The 21,337-nt window shown below is 47.8% G+C and overlaps 1 protein-coding gene across 1 annotated transcript; it reads left to right on the top strand.

Annotated features, from left to right (window-relative positions):
• Positions 1–1,550: 1,550 nt before the first annotated feature.
• Positions 1,551–16,520, top strand: SLC11A1 (solute carrier family 11 member 1). Its single transcript, XM_036758251.1, has 15 exons — positions 1,551–1,665; positions 2,580–2,689; positions 5,599–5,721; positions 6,120–6,239; positions 7,413–7,519; positions 10,582–10,652; positions 11,063–11,130; positions 11,507–11,662; positions 12,001–12,159; positions 12,623–12,709; positions 12,996–13,115; positions 13,654–13,803; positions 13,998–14,071; positions 14,600–14,753; positions 15,224–16,520. Exons 1-15 carry the CDS (start codon positions 1,629–1,631, stop codon positions 15,335–15,337), a joined length of 1,650 nt encoding a protein of 549 aa, XP_036614146.1. The 5' UTR covers positions 1,551–1,628; the 3' UTR covers positions 15,338–16,520.
• The last annotated feature ends 4,817 nt before the right edge of the window (positions 16,521–21,337 follow it).

Below are 21,337 nucleotides of genomic sequence, written 5' to 3'. Positions count from 1 at the left end.
TCCTCTTTAAGCACTCAGTTTTCTTCTTTCCCAAATGTGAGGAAAGTGGGTGAGTCCCATGATCTTAAATAGTTGCCAAATACAGGAAGTCTATCTTAAACCAGAACTAACTTGGGAAATGGAGGGAAAGGTGCTAAAAAGAGAGCAAAGCATTTTGGTCCTAGAGAACAAATGCTGAACCATATTCCCTTTCTCTTTGTGGAGATGATGGAGGAGGAGGCAGTGATATCACAAATGCATCAGAAGGACTGGCTCAGCTGGGGCTGGTTTTGCTTAATTGCTTTTATTATAGGCATGGTGATGTGCAGGTGTAGAGGGAAAGAGGCGAACGTATATCCAGAAAGGACTGGAGTTTTTAAAAAGTTAACAATACAATTTTTAAAAAAAAAAATTTGTTATTTGTTACAATGGATGGCTTGGTGGGCAGGTGAGGAAAAGGGGTATATTCAGAAATGAAGGTAAAGTGGAAATAAAAGGGTAATGAGAGAAGGGGGGGAGAGAGACAGAGAGAGAGAAAGGGAAGGGGAGAGAGAGAGAGAGAGAGAGAGAGAGAGAGAGGAAGAGAGGAAAAGAGAGACAGAGACAGAGAGAGGGACAGAGACAGAGAGACAGAGGCAGAGAGAGACAGAGACACAGAGAGAGAGACAGAGAGAGAGTACTATTGTGCTATAAGAAATGATAAAGGGGACAGTTTCAGAGAAATCTGGGAATACTTGTATGAACTGATGCAGAGTTCAGTACACAGAACGAGAACATTTTATATAATAGCAATGTATAGACAAATAACTTTGAAAGACTTAAGAACTCTGATCAATGCACCAACCAAACCAACCAAGATTCTAGAGGACCAATGATGAAGGTTTTGACAGGGATCATGAACTCAGGGTGCAGACTGAGACATATTTCGGGGACATGGTCAAAGGGAGAATTTGTTGAGCTTGATTATGCATAATTATTACAAACGTTTCCCCACCCCCACAAAGGGGAACTAGTGAAAGAGAGAAAAAATAGATTTTTGTTCATTGAACACAATTCAACTCAATTTAAAAAGGAAAAGAGAAATAGAGAAAATAAAGGAAAAGAAAAAGAAGGAAGGAAAAGAAAGGAAGAAAGAAAGAAGGAAAAGAAGGAGGAAGAAGAGGAGAGAAAAAGGAAGGAATAAAGAAAAAAGGAAAGAAAAGGAACAGAACTTTAACAAAGGTGAAATAACCTGGCCTCTGGTGCTAAGTTAAGGGCCCAGAAAAAAAACCAACAACAGAGAAAATATGTACCTACTTCTCCAAATGCCCCTGCCATCATAAAGGAGTGTGCAATGATATATTCTTCTGAAATAGGTAGTTACAGCTCTGGAACAAAGGTTGTAGTGGATGGGAGAGTGGGCTGAAAAATTCAACGTGAGTGACCACTCTGGTTTCATCTCCAGGGGAAGTCACTTCTGCCTTTTTGTCATTTCACAATGCGTGTACGTATGTTCAGAGTGATGATGTAAAAGAATTGTTGGGAGCCAACCAACTCTTGATCAGGGTGGGTACAAAGAGGAGATACGGGTACACAGGCACACACCACATCAGTTGCCCGTAGAGCCAAGGAGTTGGTTGGATGTGCCTGGGACCCGGAACCTACCTGACATGGAGAGGACAGTGCCAATTGCTTTCCCGGTGAATGGTGAGTGTCCTGCTGCCACAGATCTTAGGGCTTGCAGAACCTCTGTCCTAGGCCCATGGCCAGGGGGGCAGGGTTACCTAAAGGGATGAAGGGATGGGACCAGGGGAAGATAAGAAGCATCAAAGGATTCTTCTTGGTTCCTGGTGAATCTTACCTGAGCCCCTTTTGCCTTGTGAATCGCTGGACCAAGCATTGTTCAGTCTGACTCTTCATGACCCCAGGGACACCAGGCCTTTCTGTCCTCCACTATCTCTCCATGTCTTCTGGTCCAGGATCAATTTCTAAAAACAAGACTAGGAACTATTTCTTTGGAACTCAGAAGAATTCACTTTCTTTTCTGTTTTGTCCTATTTTTCTATGTAACTAATAAACTCTAGAGGAAACAGGGCAAGAATTCTGTTTTATTCTTAACTCTCCGGATGGGGTAGGGGCACATAAGTCTCTGGCCTCAAGTCATTCTGGGGTCTCATCTCTCCCCTTATAGCTCTACACCCTTCCTAATGCCTTGTCCCTATTGAGGGGACTCCTCTGTGGTGCTGAATTAGGAGATGTGGTATATGGGGTGACAGGCACAAAGATCAAAGGGACAAACTTTGAGTTTGAGGATCCAGTGCATTGCGAAATTCCTGATCTTTCATGCATTCATAATGGGCACATAATGTCCCCTTATCTGTGGCCTGACCTCCTAAGTACGGTTACATAACTAGCTGGGGAGTTCTATGCCTCAGTTTCTCACTCTTTTAGGTATGGACAATCAAAAGAGGCAAGGCTATATTTGTATGTGGGGGGGTCACTTTGGCACCTGGGCAGATGTGTGTGTGGTGGGGAGAGGGTGATGCTTAGAAAAGAAGATGGAGAGACTGACTTTAAAATACTTTCCTCAATCATGGAACCTGTTTCCTGATTCCTGTCAGATAACAAGGACCCTAGGCATTCAAGCTCCCCATACACACCAGAGCTGCACCAAGAAATTCCGAAGTCAAACTACTTAAATGAGAAGATCCCAATTCCTGACACAAAACCAGTAGGTTCCTGGGAGCTGTTGGGCATAGCGGTGGAGATAGAGGGGCAGTACTCACTCACCATGTATCATGTAATTAAATGAAGTCACTTAGGACCAAGTCATTTTTACAATCTTCTGATCATGGCACATCTCCTGACCTGGAACATAGTAGGCACTTAATAAATGGTTATTGACTGACTGCCTATTAGGATATGCTAGCATCAAAGTTCCCAAATGAATTGAGGAAAGCTTTTCTCCTTCCAGTTTTGGAATCATAGAATGGGAATGGACCCAGTTTTGGAATCATAGAATGGGAATGGGCCATAAAAATCATTTAGATCAGGGATTCTTTTTTTTTTTTTTGGATGGGGGGAAGGCAGAGCAATTGGGGTTAAGTAACTTGCCCAAGGTCACACAGCTAGTAAGTGTGTCAAGTGTCTGAGGTCATATTTGAACTCAGGTCCTTCTGACTCCAGGGCGGATGCTCTACTCACTACGCCACCTAGCTGCCCCTAGATCAGGGATTCTTGGTAGTTGTTGACATCTTAGACCCCTCTGACAGTCTGGTAAAGCCCATCATCCCTGCTCAGAATATGATTTTCAAATGCATGAAATAAAATGCATAGAATTGCAAAGGAAACCAAGAATGTCAAAATACCTTTATCAGAATATAATATTTAAAAAATACAAGTTCATGGACTCCATGAACTTGACCTAATCCAGTTCTTTCATCCTTACCAATGTGAGAAATGAGCATCAGAGAGTGAAAGCAGCTGGTCAAATGTCACACAGGGAGTGGTAATGCAGGAATTCAAGCCCACGTTTTCTGACTCCGAAACCATAGTTCTTCCCACACAAAACCTCACAGAGGTTGTGTGACCCGAGGTTGCATGACCCGAGGTTGCCCAGAGAGTAATTACTCTCACTATCTTCCTCTTGTCCAGCTCTCCTCAGGGAGACAGAGCCCTGGGTAACATAAATGGAAACTGTGTTTTGGAGATGACGGGAGGTTGAAGGGGGAAATAATTTCATGCCTCAGTTTCCCCTGCTAACTATTGGAAGCTGGGAAGATGAATTACATGCTGAAATCAGCCCTGGAAATGTAAGGGAAGTAGTATAAGGAAAGGAGTAGCGGTAGAGGGAGCTGGAGTAGGATCGAGCAATGGCATGGTGGTTACCCCAAGCCTCAGTTTCCTCAATTGTAAAATGGAGATTAACTACTTTTATTTCCTTCCTTAGAGGCAACTACAGTGTCTGCAGTCAGGAAGACCTGAGTTCAAATCTAACCTCAGCTGTATGACCCTGAGACAAGTCAATTAAACTTAGTCTGCCTCAGTTTTCTTAACTATAAAATGGAGAGCACAATACCACCTACTTCCAGGGTTGTTGCAAGGATAATATTTGTTTAGCGCAGTGAGTGTGCTAAGTAGGTGATTAATCAATATTTGTTCCCTTCCTTTCCTTCCTCACAGGGTAAAATGCAGATGATAATAACTGACATTTCTAAACCTAAGATTTACAAAGCACCCAACACACATTATTCCATTTGATCCCCACAACAGCCCTCTGAGGGCATTCATTATCAGTCCCATTTTACAGCTGAGCAGATTGAGGTGCAGAGAAGTTAAAGCACCAACCCCTGGGGAGGGGAAGTAACCATGATATCGTTGGTGTCCAAGACAGAACCACAATTTTTTCATTGCATGAAAATGCTTCACTCTTAAGGGAAGTGAAACATAAATTGTAAAGACATAGACAAATGTGAGCTGTTATTGTTATTAATTTAGCAGGACAAGACAGGAAGGAAAAAAGGAGAAACCCTGGAGATGCCCATTTCCACTTCTGTAAGATACAAGTAGCACTAGGGGTCCAAGAAAAGTTCCTTCATCGGGACAGATGTGTTTTGTCAGGAAGTTTTGTTGATTCAGATGTGATGGGCAGGACAGGGACCATGTGATGAGATGAAATGTCCCACCAGTGACTCAGCAAATCCTAACACCAATCTGCTGACAATGCCTTTCGTCCTCATCGCCTCCCCCTGCCAACCTCATGCACAGTCACCCTAGGGCTCTCTCCAGGATGCAGCTGCACCAATGGATACCAACATCAGGAAGAACTTGCTAAGTAGGGCACGTGTGTGAAAGGGGGATTCCATTCCAATCCACAAACACTCGTGAAATACCTACTGTGTGCTGAACATCTCATCACGCACTGGGGGGACCCTTGCCCTCATAGGATGAACAGGGATGGAGGGATGGGACTAGGGGAAGATAAGAAGCATCAAAGGATTCTTCTTGGTTCCTGGTGAATCTTACCTGAGCCCCTTATGCCTCGTGAACTGCTGGACCAAGCATTGTTCAGTTGTGTCTGACTCTTCATGAGCACAGGAGGCAAGAATACTCCATAAAGGAGTCTTAGTATAAGACCTCTTGTTGTAGGGAAATTTGTAGTCTGTCAGTCAGTCAACAATATTTATTAACTACTTGCTATGTGACCAGGTACTATTTCAGGCACTGGGGATACAAAGAAAGGCCAGAACTGTCTAGCCCCCTGCCCTCAAGGATCTTGGATTCTAGTGAATACATTCTAATGGAGTTGAGGGACCTGTGTCTGGATCCAGTCTCTGTGGGACATCAGGTTATTGGTTTCACCTCTCTTGATATTAGCTGCCTTGTCTGTAAAATGATAGGGATGGAACAAGGTGATGGTTTTGATAGATATCTTTGATCGATAATCTCTTCTTGGAAGAGGGGTGATGGTTGGACTGACTTGTAGAGGAGATCCAGCTAGATGCAGAACTCTAGGACTGGCTTCTGGAGACTGGAAGCCTTTGGGACCTACCTCAGTTAGGAGAGCAGGGGCAGAGAAGCAGATGGGGCTGAGGGTGGAGGGGAGAAGGATTTATTCTCTCATTCTTTTTACTACCTTAGGGAAGGTTCAGCTTCCGGAAGTTGTGGGCCTTCACAGGACCAGGATTCCTCATGAGCATAGCTTTTCTGGATCCTGGAAATATTGAATCTGACCTACAAGCTGGAGCTGCAGCTGGATTCAAAGTGAATGACAGGAAGAGAAGGAATGGGGGTCAATCTGAGTGGGTTGAGACTTCCCCCCAGTCTCAACCTTGTCCCTCATAGTTAATACCTCCCTTCCATCCCTGCCCCCAGGCCTTTCCCTCTCCCAGGGACAACATCTACCCTCAAGAAGAATCTCCTGGGGCTTTTCCCCCAGAAATCCAGTGGCTATAAGGCCCTGGTTACCCAAAACTGTAGTCCAATGGTCAGTCTGGGCCTGTGGTCTCTCCCTTCCTCCCTGAGCCCCAAAGAAAGGGGAACAAGTTCTCAGCCAAGGGGCCCAGCCAACTCGTCAGGGTGGGGCAGTGTGTCATGGTTATAGGGGAAGGGGAGCGGTTTCCCTATTAGCTGAGACTCATCTCTTGTTGTGTTCTCCTCAGCTGCTGTGGGTACTGTTCTGGGCCACTGTCCTGGGCTTACTATGTCAACGCCTGGCTGCCCGTCTTGGGGTGGTGACTGGCAAGGACCTGGCAGAGATCTGCCATCTATATTACCCCAAGGTGAGGAGAGAATGGGGAGGCAGAGAATCGTAGGAGCCTGGAATGTTAGCATTCAACTAGGTCATCTTCATTTTCAAGATTTTTCTGTGTGGTTGGGTGTTGCCATCTTGGACTCGGAGTGTGTTGGAGTCAGGAAGATCTGAGTTTCAATTCTGCCTCAGTCACATGGTAGCTACTTGACCCTGGTAAAATCACTTAACCTCTGCTAGACAAAAGTTTCCTCAACTGTAAAATGGGGATAATAGTAGTTCTTATTTACAGGGTTAAGTACTATCTAAATGTTAGCCTAATTGAGGAACGGGAAGGTGGGGAAAAGTGTAAGTGATAGGCAGAATAAGGAAGCAGGATAATAGCTGTCTTGGCCAGCAAGATACCATTCTAAAACAAAGCTGTGCTTAGGGGTCCCTAAGCCGGCATCCCCTACTAGGATATTTCCCAGACTATCGAACTTCCCCTTTTCATGATTCTGCACACACACTGCTTCTTCTGCCCACTACGCCCAATGTCTCCCTTCCTCCATGCCCCCTATATGTCCTGGTGCTGGATCATTTCATTCTCCTATGAGAGGAAATTAGCAAATAAGATCATTCACCCTAGGCTGGTAGAGACTTACTGGATTATATCTTTCTAAGAGTAGCTACATTTTAAAAGCAGAGAGGAGGAGAGAACAATGTATTCCAAAGAGACGAATTGCTAGTAGTGGAATTTCAGGGAATGAGAACAGGCCTCCAGTCCCCTTTCAATCATACCTAATATGGGGGCAGCTAGGTGGCACAGTGAGTAGAGCACCAGCCCTGGAGTCAGGAGGACCTGAGTTCAAATCTGGCCTCAGACACTTGACACACTTACCAGCTGTGTGTCCTTGGGCAAGTCACTTAACCTCAATTGCCCTGCCTTTCCCCCTCCAGAAAAAATATCATACCTAATAGCCTCTCCAGCCATCCTGGGCCAAAGATATGTCCTGAATTCCCCTGAAGCCAGAAACACCTGAAGGAATACACCTTGACCACATCTTCGTCAAACCCCTACCCATATCACCTTCTATCTGCAAGATGCCCCCAGAAATGGGGGGAGAAAAGGACAAAGAGTTCCCCAGAGTTCAAAGATGGAGGAGGGTAGTGGAGGGCACCTACCCTGGTGGGAGTGCCCCCTCTAAGTCCTCTTTCCCCTCAGGTGCCCCGGGTCCTGCTCTGGCTGATCATGGAAATGGCAATCATTGGTTCGGACATGCAGGAGGTCATTGGCACAGCCATCGCCTTCAGCCTGCTCTCTGCCAGGAGGTAGTAACCCTGAATGTATGATTAATATCAGAGCTTGGTGTGGTAGAAAGAACCGGACTCCAAGAATCAGAAAAGACTTGGGTTTCACCCTGCCCTCTGATACTCACTCATCGGTCAGCACTGGACATGTCACTTTCATTCTCTGATCCTCAATAAAATGGGGGCGATAAGGTAATTGTACTGTCTAGCCCACAAATCTGTCCTGAGCAGAAAGCTCACAGGAGAATACAAGCTTCTTGAGACCAGATAGTGTCTTGATTGCATTTGATCCCGAGCTTAGCATGGTAAGGGGCACAGAGTAAGTGCTTAATAATTGCTCTACATACCTGTCCATCCATCCATCCATCCATCCATCCATCCATCCATCCATCTATCCATCCATCCTCTCTCTATACATCAATCCATCTACCATCTAGCTATACAGCACCTATCTACCTACCCATCTATCCATCCACCCATCATCTATCTACGTATCTATCCATCCATTCACCAGATCTATCCATCCGCCCTCTCTCTAGCCATCTATCCACCCATCTACCATCTATCCATCTACCTACTCATCTATCCATTCACCCACCATCTATCTATCCCTTTACCTACCCCTCTATCTACCCACCCATCATCTACCTATCCACCTATCTCTCCATCCATCCATCATCTATCTATAATTTTAGTGGATTACAGAAATTTGCATTATTTTTTTTCAAAAAATGTTAGTTTGACCCTGCCCTCAACCCATCACCTGAATGTAGATAGGCTAGAGTTTCTGCAGGGCCTCAAAAGAAAGGCAATGACTTCTTCCTTCCCCAAGCCCAACCACCCTGTAAGCATGAGAAGCTAGGTGCCAGGAGTCAGGGCAGGCTTCTAGCATGCATTGAAAAAACGGGCAACTTTTGAAAAAATATACCAGCAGTGGTTTAGCAAGACACACATAAACTAGAAAGAGAAATGAAAGTGCTGGTAATAACTATAAGTTTATAATTGTAGAATGATAGGACTGAGAACCTGAATGGGCCTTAAGGATTATCTTTACAGATGTGGAAATTGAGGCCCCAGGTTAGTTAAATGACTTGCCCAAGGATTCAAACCCAGATCCCCTGACTCAAGGTTCATTCCACTATAGTTCAGTCACACAAGGCCTTAAATATTTCTCTAAGCTTTCTTATCTCATTTGATCTTTCTAACAACTTGGTGAGAGTGGGTAGGTGTTATTATCTTTATTTGCCAAATGAGCAAACAGGCTTAGGAAGGTTAAGTGAGTTGACACCCTAACCACCCAACTCCTCAGTCGTAGCTCCCATGACCTCCTCCTGCATTCCACCTCCATGATGTAGGCAGGTCATACCTGAATCTCTCTATCATCCATGGGTTTTATTTCTACCAACAAAGACCCTGAAATTCCTTGATCTGATCATAACTTGCTATCACCCGTTCTCTCCCTGTGCCTTCTTCCTCCTCCTCCTAACCCTATTCCTTGCCTTCACCATGATCTTTAATTTCTCTGTACTCTCACAGTTTATCACCCCTGCTCAGACTTCAACTTCCTCTCTTCCCCATCTCAGCCTTATGGCTAACCAGCTCAGCTCTATACTGTCTTCTCTCGAATCCTTTGCCCACTGGGTTCATGCCTTTCCAAACTCTGATCCTGCCTTATTCCTCATCCAACACCTTTGCTCGGTTGATGTGCCGCTGAACGGCTCTGTCTGGGGGAAGTCAGCCAACCAGATTTGACTGTGTACCCTACAAACGAAAGTCATCTAATCTCAACTGGGCCCTCCCTGCAGTAGAATAGTGAAAAATGCTCTAGCTTTTCTTAAGCACTTAAAATGGGGGACCGTGGCTGGATATACAAAGAAAGGCAAAAAAGCTTCAAGGAGCTCCTATTCTGATGGAGGACAATAGAGGCTTCAACAATCTAAAGGAGAGAAGTGCTACCTACGGCCTTTAGATAGATAGATAGATAGAGCACTTAATAAGCGCTTGCCGAATGCAAGCTATTGTGCTAAGTGCTGGGGACAGAAATACAAGCAGGACAGTATCTGCCCTCAAGGAGGTTACCTTCCATGGAGAGACAACACCACCAAGGGACCTGGAAAGGGCAGGTGGGGGTGCCCTTTGGGCAGAGAGAGGGGGTAGGGTTAGGGGTGTGGCAGCCTGGTTTGGAGCAAGATAAGGCAAAGCTCACATATCAAAGCCCATTGTTCCAGGGGTGGAGTGTGAGGTCCCAGTGGGAGAACAATGGCCAGAGGGGATCAATATGGTGGGGAGGGAAGCAAACTGGTCCTCCTACTATTCCTCCTTAATAGAATCTCTAATCCACCGCTCACAGAGATCGTTCCTAACCTTCTTTCCTCTCCTCTCCTCAGATCTCCCCACCCCACCTTCCTCTCTCCCAGCCCTTTCAACTGAGAACTTCACCTCATACTTTATTGAAAAATACAGACTATTGTCTATGAGCTCCTCTTTCTCTAAAGCTCATTCTGACATCACTCCCCAATTCCTCCTTCTTGATTCCAGTCTCTGACAAAAAGAAAATGTAGTCCCTCTACTTGTCATGGCAAACCCATCTGCTTATATGTGCCTTGGATCTCACCTTCTCCCACCCCCTCTAGCAGACTGTCCTCTTCATTCCTTCCCATCCCCCTTCTTTATTCTTCAACCTTTCCCTATCTCCTGGTTCCTTTCCTGCTGCCTACAAACACGGATGCTCCTTAAGGGCAGAGACAATTTCATTTTTCTTTTCATATTTCCAGTGCCCAACACAGAAGGCGCTTAATAAATGCTTGTTGAGTGATTGAGTGATCCAAGTTTCACATCTAGATGGCAGTGCACAGGGGACTCCAGGCTGTGTTTCTCTCCCGACTGCACTTCTTTGGGGCATTTTTCTTGCTGTCTAGCACATACACATATTCCCCAGTCACCCTTCCCATGCAAAGACCCCTATCTCCCGCCCCATGGGCCCTTGGGATACCCAGGGACCCACATTTTCCAGTCCTAAGGGAGCCTGGGTATCGTATCTGGGTCAGGACTCAGTCCAGCAAATGACACCTATCTGGTTGCAGGATTCCCCTCTGGGGCGGTGTTCTCATCACCATTGTTGATTCGCTCTTCTTCCTTTTCCTGGATAATTATGGTGAGTTACTGGAGAGGACACCAGAGGCCCCCTGAAGCTATCACAGGAGACCAAGATCTTTCCTGTCCAAGTAGCTGTAGGGGAGGGGGAGAGCAACACATTTTCCCAGATAATAGATCTTAGATTTATTTACCACTTCTGGGAGTTTTTTTTTTTAATGTTCTAGATGCCCTCTGTGTGAGATGTCCCTACTAACATTCTGTGATGCTGTGAACTACAAAGCCAACACGCTATGAGAAAAACCTATCTGAAAGTTCCCCACAGGAAGGGTGGGAGACACAGGGCCAGGAAGGCTGTGGAGTCCAGTCCTCTAAGTGGGAGGGACCTGTCTCTGTCTGGCCAGGGAAAGGAGATGTCCCGGAGTGGGTGATGTCTTCAATGCCTCTTTTTCCCCACCTTTTTCCTCCAAGGGCTGCGGAAGTTGGAAGCCTTCTTTGGGTTCCTCATCACCATCATGGCTCTGACCTTTGGCTACGAGGTGAGACACTAGCAGCATGCCAGCCTCCCTCATCACCCCTGAATGCCAGGTCTACTATTTCCTACCTCCCCACCTCCTCAGTCTAAGTCCTTGGAAGAGCATGAGAGAGTAAAAAGAGTGCTAGAATTGGACAGAAAGGATCTGAGTGCAAGTCCTGGGGCTGGAACTTACAAACTATATGATTCAGATGCAAATCCCTTTCTCTCTGAGTCTCATTTCCCCTTCTGTAAAAGGACAGCCAGATGAGGTCCCTTCCAGCTCTAAATCTGACCCTGTGAGCTACTCTGGCTGGGGAAAGCTGGGCACCACTTCAGAGCCCAGAGGGGGACTCTGTGTGACCTGGCCCCTCTTCCTTGCTCCCCTTTGCTGCCTTCAGTACGTGGTGGTGAAGCCAGACCAAGGGGCATTGCTCAAGGGACTCTTTCTGCCCTCCTGCTCAGGCTGCGGTCAGCCTGAGCTCCTGCAGGCAGTAGGCATCGTGGGAGCTATCATCATGCCCCACAACATCTACTTACACTCTGCTCTGGTCAAGGTGAGAGAAAAGAGGGAAGAAGAGAAAAAAAAGGAAGAGTGGGAGGGGAGGGTGTAACCTTGGGAGAAGCTGGGAACCTTTCTTTGAGCCACAGTCCTCTGACCCCATCCTTGGCCTTGTCCTGTCCCTCCATCCCTGATCTTATACTGTCCCCACATTACAACTCCTCCATTCCTATGCCTAAACCTCTGGCCCTCTCCCTTCTGTATGTAAAGATAGATGGATGCCTTGGGATTTCTAAATGGAGACAGGACTAAGGAACTAGGAGGCTCCAACTCAGGTATTCTGTGAGGAGCAGAGTCCTCCCTCCCTGAAAGCCCTCCCTGTCCTATTCCCAGTCCAGAGAGATTCATCGTTCCCAAAGACAAGAAATCCGAGAAGCCAACATGTATTTCCTGATAGAAGCTTCCATCGCTCTGTTTGTCTCCTTCCTCATCAACCTGTTTGTCATGGCAGTCTTTGGCCAAGCCTTCTATCAACATGCCAACCAGACTGTGGTGAGGACCTCAGGGAACCTCATCCAACACCTACTCTCTGGCCTTGGGGACTCACTGGGTTTCCATTGGATCCTTTGCCCTTGAACCCCCTCCCCATTCTCAAGATTCTGACTCTGAGCTGCTACCCCCTGTGCTCACTTTGGTTTGGATCTGGCATCAGTCTCTCCATCAAATCTCATTCGACAAATAGTATTAACCACCCCCCACCAGATTTTAAAGGGCAGTCCTTGTCCTTGAGCTTCTTGAGTCTGAATGGCACACAAGAAAGCACGCTAGGACTAAGAAACAGAAAACTTTGGTTCTTGTCCAGACTTTGACACTGAGTTAGCCTGCCTTGGACAAGCCCCTTCTCCTCACTAGTCCTCCCCTCTACGATAAGGGAGTTAGACCAGGTGATCCCTGAAGAGCCAGCTCTAACGTACCAGGCTGATACTTTCTCTGCCCTTGTCCCCATACCCAACAGCATGATGTATGTGTCAATGGGAGTCTCTCTTCTTACACCTCATTTCTCAAGGATGACCAGCCTGTGACTGCGGACATTTACCAGGGGGTAAGCTGGTGAGAGGGGCCCAGAGCCCAGGGCCCCTCTTCCCCTTCCCTCAGCCCCCTTCACCCAAGGCTAGGCAGGAAGCTCCTGGCTTGAATGGGGCAGCCATTAGACTCTGAGGGGGAAAAAAGGGACCTATTTGAGGAACAGCCCTTAAACATCAGTGATCTTCTGTTTGAGGGTGAGGCCCCTGGGAGTTCAGCTGCCTCCTAGCTCACTGGAATGGCCCTGAAAAGGGCACCACTCAGACTGGACAGGTCCGTTTCCCCAACAACCCCTTCTTCTTCAGGGCGTGATTCTTGGCTGCTTCTTCGGCCCTGCTGTCCTCTACATCTGGGCTGTGGGCATCCTGGCAGCTGGCCAGAGTTCTACCATGACAGGCACCTATGCTGGGCAGTTTGTGATGGAGGTATGTGAACTCCCAAAGAGGAAATGGGGGCCCATCGGGGGTGGACATAGACAGAGAGGAGAGAGGTTTTGTGGAAGGTTGGGAGGGTTAGGATCTCAACTACTAGGAGCCTGGAGGGACTTCTTCCTGGGGGGAGCTGACACCTGGCTCCCTTCCTCACCATTTATCAAGAACAAGAGGGGGTAACATTGTGGGCTGCTCTCTCATCTGGAGGCCAGGCTGCTCCCTTCTGGAATTCCTCTCACCTGCTTCTCTACCTCTATGGCTGAGGCTCCCACCTCATAGAAAACCAGAGAACGCCAGAGCTGGAAGGAACCTTAGAGAGCCTCTAGGTTCTAGTCCAAACCTTTCACTTTACTGGTGAGAAACATAAGGAACCATGGAAAGATTATTGCCTCCCCCAACTCCACACAAGGGGAAACTGAGGGGCCCAAAGAGCACTTAGGAATGGAAGCCAGTGTTCTGGGTCCTGACTGCAGGGTTTCCTTTAGCCCCACGTGAGGGCCCAGACATCCATTTTCCCTCCCCTGACTCCCAGGGCTTCCTGAAGCTCCGCTGGTCACGGTTTGCCAGAGTCCTCTTCACCCGCTCCTGTGCAATCCTCCCCACCATCCTGGTGGCCATCTTCAGGGATGTACAAGACTTGTCTGGTTTGAATGACTTGCTAAATGTGCTACAGAGCCTGCTGGTAAGAGCTCACCTGCTCATGGAGGGGCTCCCTGCCTGGGGCTGGGATAATACTTTTCTGCCTTCTGGCCTCCCTCCAACCTCCACCACACCCCGGTTTGATGGACAGGCCAGACAAAGGCTCACTCTCAGAATCCTCACCTCCTTCCCTCCCACCCTTCAATATTTATCTGTCCCTCCTCATCTCTCCCTCAGCTCCCCTTTGCTGTGTTTCCCATCCTTACCTTCACCAGTATGCCCGCCATCATGCAGGAGTTCACCAATGGCGTGTAAGTGTTCTCAGGACTCTTATAATAATAGTAGTAGCAGTAGTAGTATTGGTGATGGTGGTGGTAGTGGTAGTAGTAGTAGGAATAGTAGTGGTAGTAGTAACTAGCATTAACATAGCACCCTAAGGTTTACAAAGCACTTTACGGGTCATCTCACCTGATCCTTACAACAGTTTCCAGGAGTAGGTGCTAGAAACAAACCAAGAGGGTAGCCAGGGTCACAGAGTTCCTAAGCGGCCGAGGCAGGTCTTCCTGAATCTAGGTCGAGCACTCCATCTCATGGCTTAGAGATGACACATACCTCCCTGACACAAGAAATATTGGACAAAAAGGAAAGCCTAGCTAAGAGGTCATTCTCTAATTAGGGCCAGGCCCTTGGGGAGGCGGGGATGAAGAGGGAGGGGGTAGAATAGATCTGTTCTGGCCAACCCAAGCAGGTAATGAATGGGCTGGGGAGGAGAGGTGAGGAACCAGACCTAGCTCTATTTTAGGACCCTGAAGAGGATGTCTCCCATATCTCTTCTCCAGGATATGCAAAATCACCACATTCCTCATCATGGGTCTGGTCTGTACCATCAATGCCTACTTTGTAATCAGTTACCTGGAGGGGCTTCCACATCCCGGATACTATGGGCTGGTGGCTCCACTGGCTGCTGCCTACCTTGTTCTCTTCTTCTACCTGGTGAAGTGGGAAGGGGCAGCCTGGGGGGTTGGGGGCAGGGAGATCTGAAGGACTGAGAAGGAAAGGGGCTGAGAGAGGGTGAGAAATGAAGGCCTCAGCAGCACTGAGGCTCCAGGAGCAGGGATTTAAGAGCACAGCCTTGAGGGATAGGAAAGGCCAGGAAAACAGATGCGGGTGTTCCCAGACAAACACTTACTATGTGCTCGGGGCTAAGCACTTCAGGTACAGAGGAAGGCCAACAATCCCTGCTCTCTAGGAGCTCACAATCTAAGGGGGGATGGGGACAACAGGCAAACCGCTCAGTCCAAACAAGATGCACACAAGATAAATTGGAAATAATTCCAGAGGAAGGGACTGGGTGGGACCGAGGGGAGGACTGCAAAAGTACCGAAGAGCTAAGGGGGTACCGGGCTGGGAAGGGGGGTCTGCCTCCCAATTCTGATTTCCCTCCTGCCTCTTCCCAAACCTAGATGTGGACCTGCTGCATCGCCCACGGGGCTGCTGTCCTGATGCATCGTTCCCACCAGCAGTTCCTTTACGGGCTCCCAAAAGAAGAGAAGGAGGAGGGGAGTCCCACCAGCTGAGCCCCCATCCCCTGGGGCCAGGGGAGGGCAGGGGGAGGAGGGGGGAGTCCCACCTGCCTAACCGCTGGAAATCTCGGCTTGCGGCCCCTCACATTAGGTCAGGGTTAACAGAGGGTCAAGTAGTAAGAGAGGAAAGGGAACGGTCCCAGGTCGGGGGACCCCTTCGCCCTTGAACTTCAGGACACTGAGTGAAAGAGAGGGTAGGGAAGCGAGAATAAAGTATTGATAACGGGAGAGAGGAAGATTGGAGCGAAAACCAAACCAAGAATCCCTCAAACTCTAGGATTACTGGGGTCCTTTACTTCTTGCACACATCTTAGTAGAGGAATGGGATTCAGGGTCGCCCCCTCTCTCCCACCAGCTCTGTACCCATTTTCCAGGCGGGAACACAGAGTTACGGTTCACGCCCCAGTCGGGAGCCCTTGCCTTCCGGGCTCGGCTCATTTGTCATCTCCCCGGGAAAGGCCAGGCGTCCGCAACTCCCACGCCTCGCTCATTAGAGGCGACCCACAAGTCCCTCACGTCTGCTCCCTCAAGGGGTAGGAAAGTCCCCAACTTGGGGCACCCTCCAAGGGGCCACCGCGAGGTCAGCAGGGTCTCGGAGCGCTCTCAGCTCTGACTGGGGAGAGTGGGTGCTCTCACCTTTCAGTTTACAGAACTTGGGAGGCCCGGGGAAGCCCCAGGGAATGGCTGGGGCTCCCCCTCCCTCCCCCTACGCTCAGCGCCCGAGAGGCTCTTTAACGACGGTCCCTGAGCCGTTTCAAGGCTCCCCCAGCTCCCTCCTCCCTCTCTGCCTCCCGCCTCCACTCGCAGAAGTCCGGAGAAAGGGCCTGGGGAATTCAGGCTGGGGGCGCTGCATTCCAGGGCCCGGGGCTTTCTGGAGATGGAGGTGCATGAGGAATAGGGGCGCTGGGGTGGGCGCCCATCTCCAAGAACCTCCAAGTCGGGCTGTCCGGACCCGCTTCGGGGCTGGGGCGCTTGTTTTTGAGAAGAATTTCCTCTTTCTTAAAAGGGCGACGGCTTAGGTGGGGCCCCTAGTGTAGGAGAGATGGGGCGTGGTGTAGGGAGAGGAGAAGGAAAGGGAAGCGAAGGGTGGGGAGGGGAGCCACCCAAATAGCCCGGGTGAACTGACCAGCCCCCATTTCATCTCCCTTTCCCCTATAAACCGATGCCACGCTCCTAACGTTTGTGTGCTGTTCTTTATACCGTACAACCAGCTAATCGATATTTATCTCCCGGGGCTTTCTCCGGGGAATCAGATCAAAAGTACTTCAGTGAAAGAGCGAGGATCCCAAACCTGGTTCCTTTGATTCTTAATCTTTATTCAAGCCGCGAGAGAGTCCCACCGAGCTGAACAGTGGAGCCTTGAGTCAAAAAGCCTGGAGTTCAAATCCGACCTCAATCACTAGCTGCGTGGCCCTTCGGCAAATCACTTAACAAAACTCTGCCAGCCTCAGTTGTCTTAACTGAAATGGGGACAGTAACAGCACTTAGCTCGTGGGGTTGTTGTGAGAAGCAAATGAGGTACAATTTGTAAAGTGGTAGCAAGTCGTAGGCGCTGGTCGAAAAACGTTCTGTCCCCGTCCTTCCCTCGAATGTGCCCCTTCTAAGTTGCAGCTGTTGAAGGCCACCCAGGTTCCCAGCCTCAGTCCCAGACAGGACAGACCCAGAGCATCTTTTCATATGTCCACGCTTTTGTCTCCCTTCTTCCCACAAGTAGCCAAGTCTGATTGATTCTAACTCCATATGATCACGAAAATTGAGACTCTAATCTTCTGGACTAGACTACTGCAAGGGTCTCCTAATTGATATTTGACCTATCTTCACATTCCCCCGATACATCCTCAGTATAGCTGCCTATTAGTCTGAAAACACTGTGTCTGGCCAAGTCACCGACCCACCCCCACTGAGCTCAAGAACGTTCTGTAGCTCCCTACTGCCTATAGATAAAACCCAAACTTCCAGTGTACTGTGTAGATCCTGTAAATCTGCCTCCAGCCTCTTCCAGACTTATTTCACATTTCTCCCCTTCACACGTTCGGAATTCCAGGCAAACTGGCCTCCCAGTTCTTCTTGCAATGCAGCATTCCATCTTCACTTTCCACAGGCCGTCACCCCATCCCCTGCCCAGAATGCCCTCCCTAATCATCTCTGTCTCTTGAGTCCTTAACTTTCCTTTAGACAGAGCTCTTGGCAACTCCTATTGAAGCTTCCCTTTCTTAGATTAGTTTTATGTATTTGCCTCTCATTGTACATGTAGTCTCCTCCCAAAAGAATGCAAATTCCCTTTTCTAGGCAAAGAATCAAATTTTTTTTTTTTTGCCTTCATAGTCCCCAGGACCTAGCAGAGTGCCCCTTATGGGTCATGGTAGGGAGTTACATGCTTGTTTGAATTAATTAACCTCAGTTGAGGAATCAGGACAGCAAAATCTCTTTTTTCACCAGCAAGAGAAACCAAAACGGGGAAACCAAGGCACACACAGATGAAGACCAAGTCATGAGGGCCAAGAAGCCTGATATTCATTCTGCCTTGTGGCTCCTAAACAAAGATTCAGTCTATAAGATCCACCCTGGGGAAAATGGGGGGGGGGGGGCGGCCGGGGAGAGTTCTTTGGAATTGCCTACTTTGGGGACTAATCTTTTTGCAGAAGTTGCCAGCATTCTACTCTCCAGGAATAAAAGTTGCCCAGATTTGTAAAGCCAGTTAAGGTTTGAGGGTGATTTTACATACATTTTTAATTCAATTCTCACGACAATGCGGTAAGGCAGACACTATTGGTATTCTCTCTCTCCCTGCCCCCATTTGCAGATGAGGAAACTTGCTTGCAACTGTGGGAGGATTCCAACTCAGTTCTTCCTGATGCCAAGCCCAGCACTCTATGGCCTAGGCCAGGATGATGCAGGAACTCCCCAAATCAGGGATGGCCACTCCCTGACTTTCCTTGGAACTTGCCCTCAGTTTCCTTCCTTCCTCGACACTTTCCCCTCACCCCCATCCCATCCCAGTCACTGGAGACAGGACAGACCCAGAGCATCTTTTCATATGTCTAAATCTAAATAAAAATACAAGCATCAAATTACAGAGAAAAACCCCACCAAACCAACAAAAATTTAGCATGTAGGTAGGAGACAAATATTATCATTTACCTCAGAACATCATTGTCTTCCTTCCATGAGTCTTTTCTCAATTCTCCTTCCCCTCTTCAATCAAACAGGTCCCCAGAGTCACCTCTTACTCCGCAGGCTGAGGGCTGAAGGACACTGACACTTCCTTTTCTTTCAATGGCCTTTCCCTTTATTCAGCTAGAAAATGGGTTGTTATGGGTTGATCTCCCAGTTTCTCTTTACATCTGATCCCCTAGGGGGATCCCCTCTCCCTGACCTCCCTTCCACATTTGTAGTACTTAAGGTTCTGGAGGGACGGTGGTGTAGAGACCACAGTTAATCTCTAGAGCCAGGGAGAGTCTCTCATACTTGACTGTGTGACCCTGGGCAAGTCACTTCCTCCCTAAGATCATGTTTCAGAGAAGGTGCCAAACTGCTTTGGTAAAAAGGAATTTCTTCATCTAGAAATTCCTTATACCAGTGCCCAGTCACTATCTATCATTTAAAGTCTATAAAGCACTTTTCTCATTAACGTCCTAAGCAAAGCTCATGTGATCCATTTCTTTAAATACAACCCCTGTCTCACCAATAGCCACAATTTCCCTGTCTCCCAGACCCATCCAGGCCAGCCATCGGTGCGACTGATCAGGGGAGAAAAGATTTGAATTCTGGAAGGTGAGTCTTCTTGGTTCCAAGAGCAGTGCTCTGTCCGCTGCGCCACCTAGCGGCCAGAGCACTTGCATCGGGGTTTGCTAATTCTGTCTCTTCTCCAAACCTTGATCGGGATGTCGCTGCTACCCAGATCTCGTCCCTTCAGAGATCTAGAACCGGAAAGGACATTATAGGTCATCTGATCCAATTCATACCTGGACAGGAAGCCCCTCTTCAGCATCCCCAAAGAGTGAATGGCTAGTCTCTGCTTGAACCTCCATGAGGACGGGGATTTCTACCCGTATCCTCCTCATTTAACAGATAAATGTCAGATCCTTTGCTTCCCCTCCCCACCCTCCCAGATGAGCCCAAGTACAGACTGTTCACCTCTAAGAGCCCGGTGAAGTGAAAAAGTCCTGGATTTGGAGTAAAAAGATATGGATTTGAATCTCAACACTGCTATCGATCAACTGGACAAATCCCAGTGAGGAAGTTAGAGCAGGTGATCGTTAAAGTCCCTTCCAGCTCCGAGACTACTCCTGCCCTGCTGGTGTCCCTGTGATCAGGGAGGTCAGGCACCCTGCCTCAATATAAATAAGCACATTGAAGATCTCCCTTGATCTCCTCAACAAATCCCCCTGCCCCACCCCACCCCCACCCCGCCCCGTACCTGAGGGCTTCATCCAAGGCAAATGCCTCCCAGAGACGCCTGGCTCTCTTTACTTTCAGATCAATGCAGAGAAGAAGCTCTCCAGAGAGCAAGGAACCCCTAAAATATAATCTGGTGCAGTGGGTAGAGTGCAGGAATACCTGAGTTCCAATCTAGTCCTGGACACACATTTACTAGCTGTGTGACCCTGGGCAAGTCACATCACCCTGTTTGCCTCAGTTTCTTCATCTGTAAAATAGGCTGGAGAAGGAAATGGCAAACCACTGCGGTATCTTTGCTAAGAAAACCCCAGATGGGGTCAGGGAGAGTTGGGCACTATTGAAAAGACTGAACAAAAACAATAGACAGAGATTGTCTCTACTAGAGACAAAATAGAGATAGAGACCTAGAACTCAGGATAAAAATTAGGAGTGGGTATGTAGGGGGCAGCTAGGTGGCGCCATAGTGCATAGAGTGCTGGGCCTAGAGTCAGTAAGGCTCATTTTCTTGAGTTTAAATCCCACCTCAGACACTTGTTGCTTGACCCTGGACAAGTCACTTAGTCCTATTTGCCTCAGTTTCCCCATTTGTAAAATGAGCTAGAGAAGAAAATGCAAGTCAGTCCAGAATCTTTGCAATGGTATCACAAGAAATCGGACACCACTGGAAAAAACCAACTGAACAAGAAGATATAATCCACAGGACACAAGACACGACTCACCCAAGGCAAATGGGCTCTCAAATTCTGAACACTCAACAGTAGTGGAAAGCATTGTAAAGTGCCATGTAAACGTGAGTTGTTATTAATTTATTGTTATTGATTATTATTAATTTTTTATTATTATATGAACATGTTCATTATTAATTAACAGCATCTCAGACATTTCTTGGAAGTTAGGGAGGCCTTCGGGGCTCCATGCTGGTGAATATCGGCAGTATCAATACTGCCCTCACATAACTCGTGTATTATATTTTATGAGTTTTATTCTTTTTTTAAACTTTTAAAAATTTTTGAGTTTCGAATTCTCTCCCTCCCTCTCACCTATTGAGAAAGCAAGCAATATGATACCCACTGTATGTTAAATAAATGTATTAAATAGAATGGCTTAAGTGTCTAGTATATCTGGGCCTCAGTCTTCCTGCAAGGAAGTTGGTAAACATTTCTACCCCAAATCCTACAATCTTTGGGTTTGATCGGCTTGGGGCATTCTTGGATTTACTAGGTCCGCGAAACGCTAGGTTCTAATCTCAAAGGTTAAATTTTTCCACTAACTGTGTGTCCTAGGGCCAATCTGGGCCTCACTTTCCTTATCGGGAAAATGGGATAACAATACCTGCCGGAGGGTTGGGGAGGAGTCTGGGTAGCGAGGAATGCTTCGTAAACGGAGAAAAGAAAGTCTGACTGAATGGTAAGATTATCTTCTGTACTTTGGGCCCAGGCCGGAGCCGGCTGTATTTGATTCGGCTGAAGCACAAATAATTATTAAATTCCGCCTCTAAACTCAGTCAGGGGTGGAACTACCTCCCCAAAAGAGGGAGGAAGCGTGAATCTGGAGTCTTGGTTACTCGGAAGTCATCGCCCTTTTAAGGGGGAA

This window comes from Trichosurus vulpecula, chromosome 4, assembly GCF_011100635.1.
Source record: "Trichosurus vulpecula isolate mTriVul1 chromosome 4, mTriVul1.pri, whole genome shotgun sequence".
Classification (NCBI taxonomy): Eukaryota; Metazoa; Chordata; class Mammalia; order Diprotodontia; family Phalangeridae; genus Trichosurus; species Trichosurus vulpecula.
This window is presented reverse-complemented; position numbering and strand designations above follow the sequence as displayed.

Coding starts and splice junctions, on each gene's coding strand:
- SLC11A1 (XM_036758251.1), top strand. CDS start 1,629: ATGGAGAGGACAGTGCCAATTGCTTTCCCGGTGAATG. Junction 1,666..2,579: donor AATTGCTTTCCCGGTGAATG/GTGAGTGTCCTG, acceptor GATTCCTGTCAG/ATAACAAGGACCCTAGGCAT. Junction 10,653..11,062: donor CCTTTTCCTGGATAATTATG/GTGAGTTACTGG, acceptor TTTTCCTCCAAG/GGCTGCGGAAGTTGGAAGCC.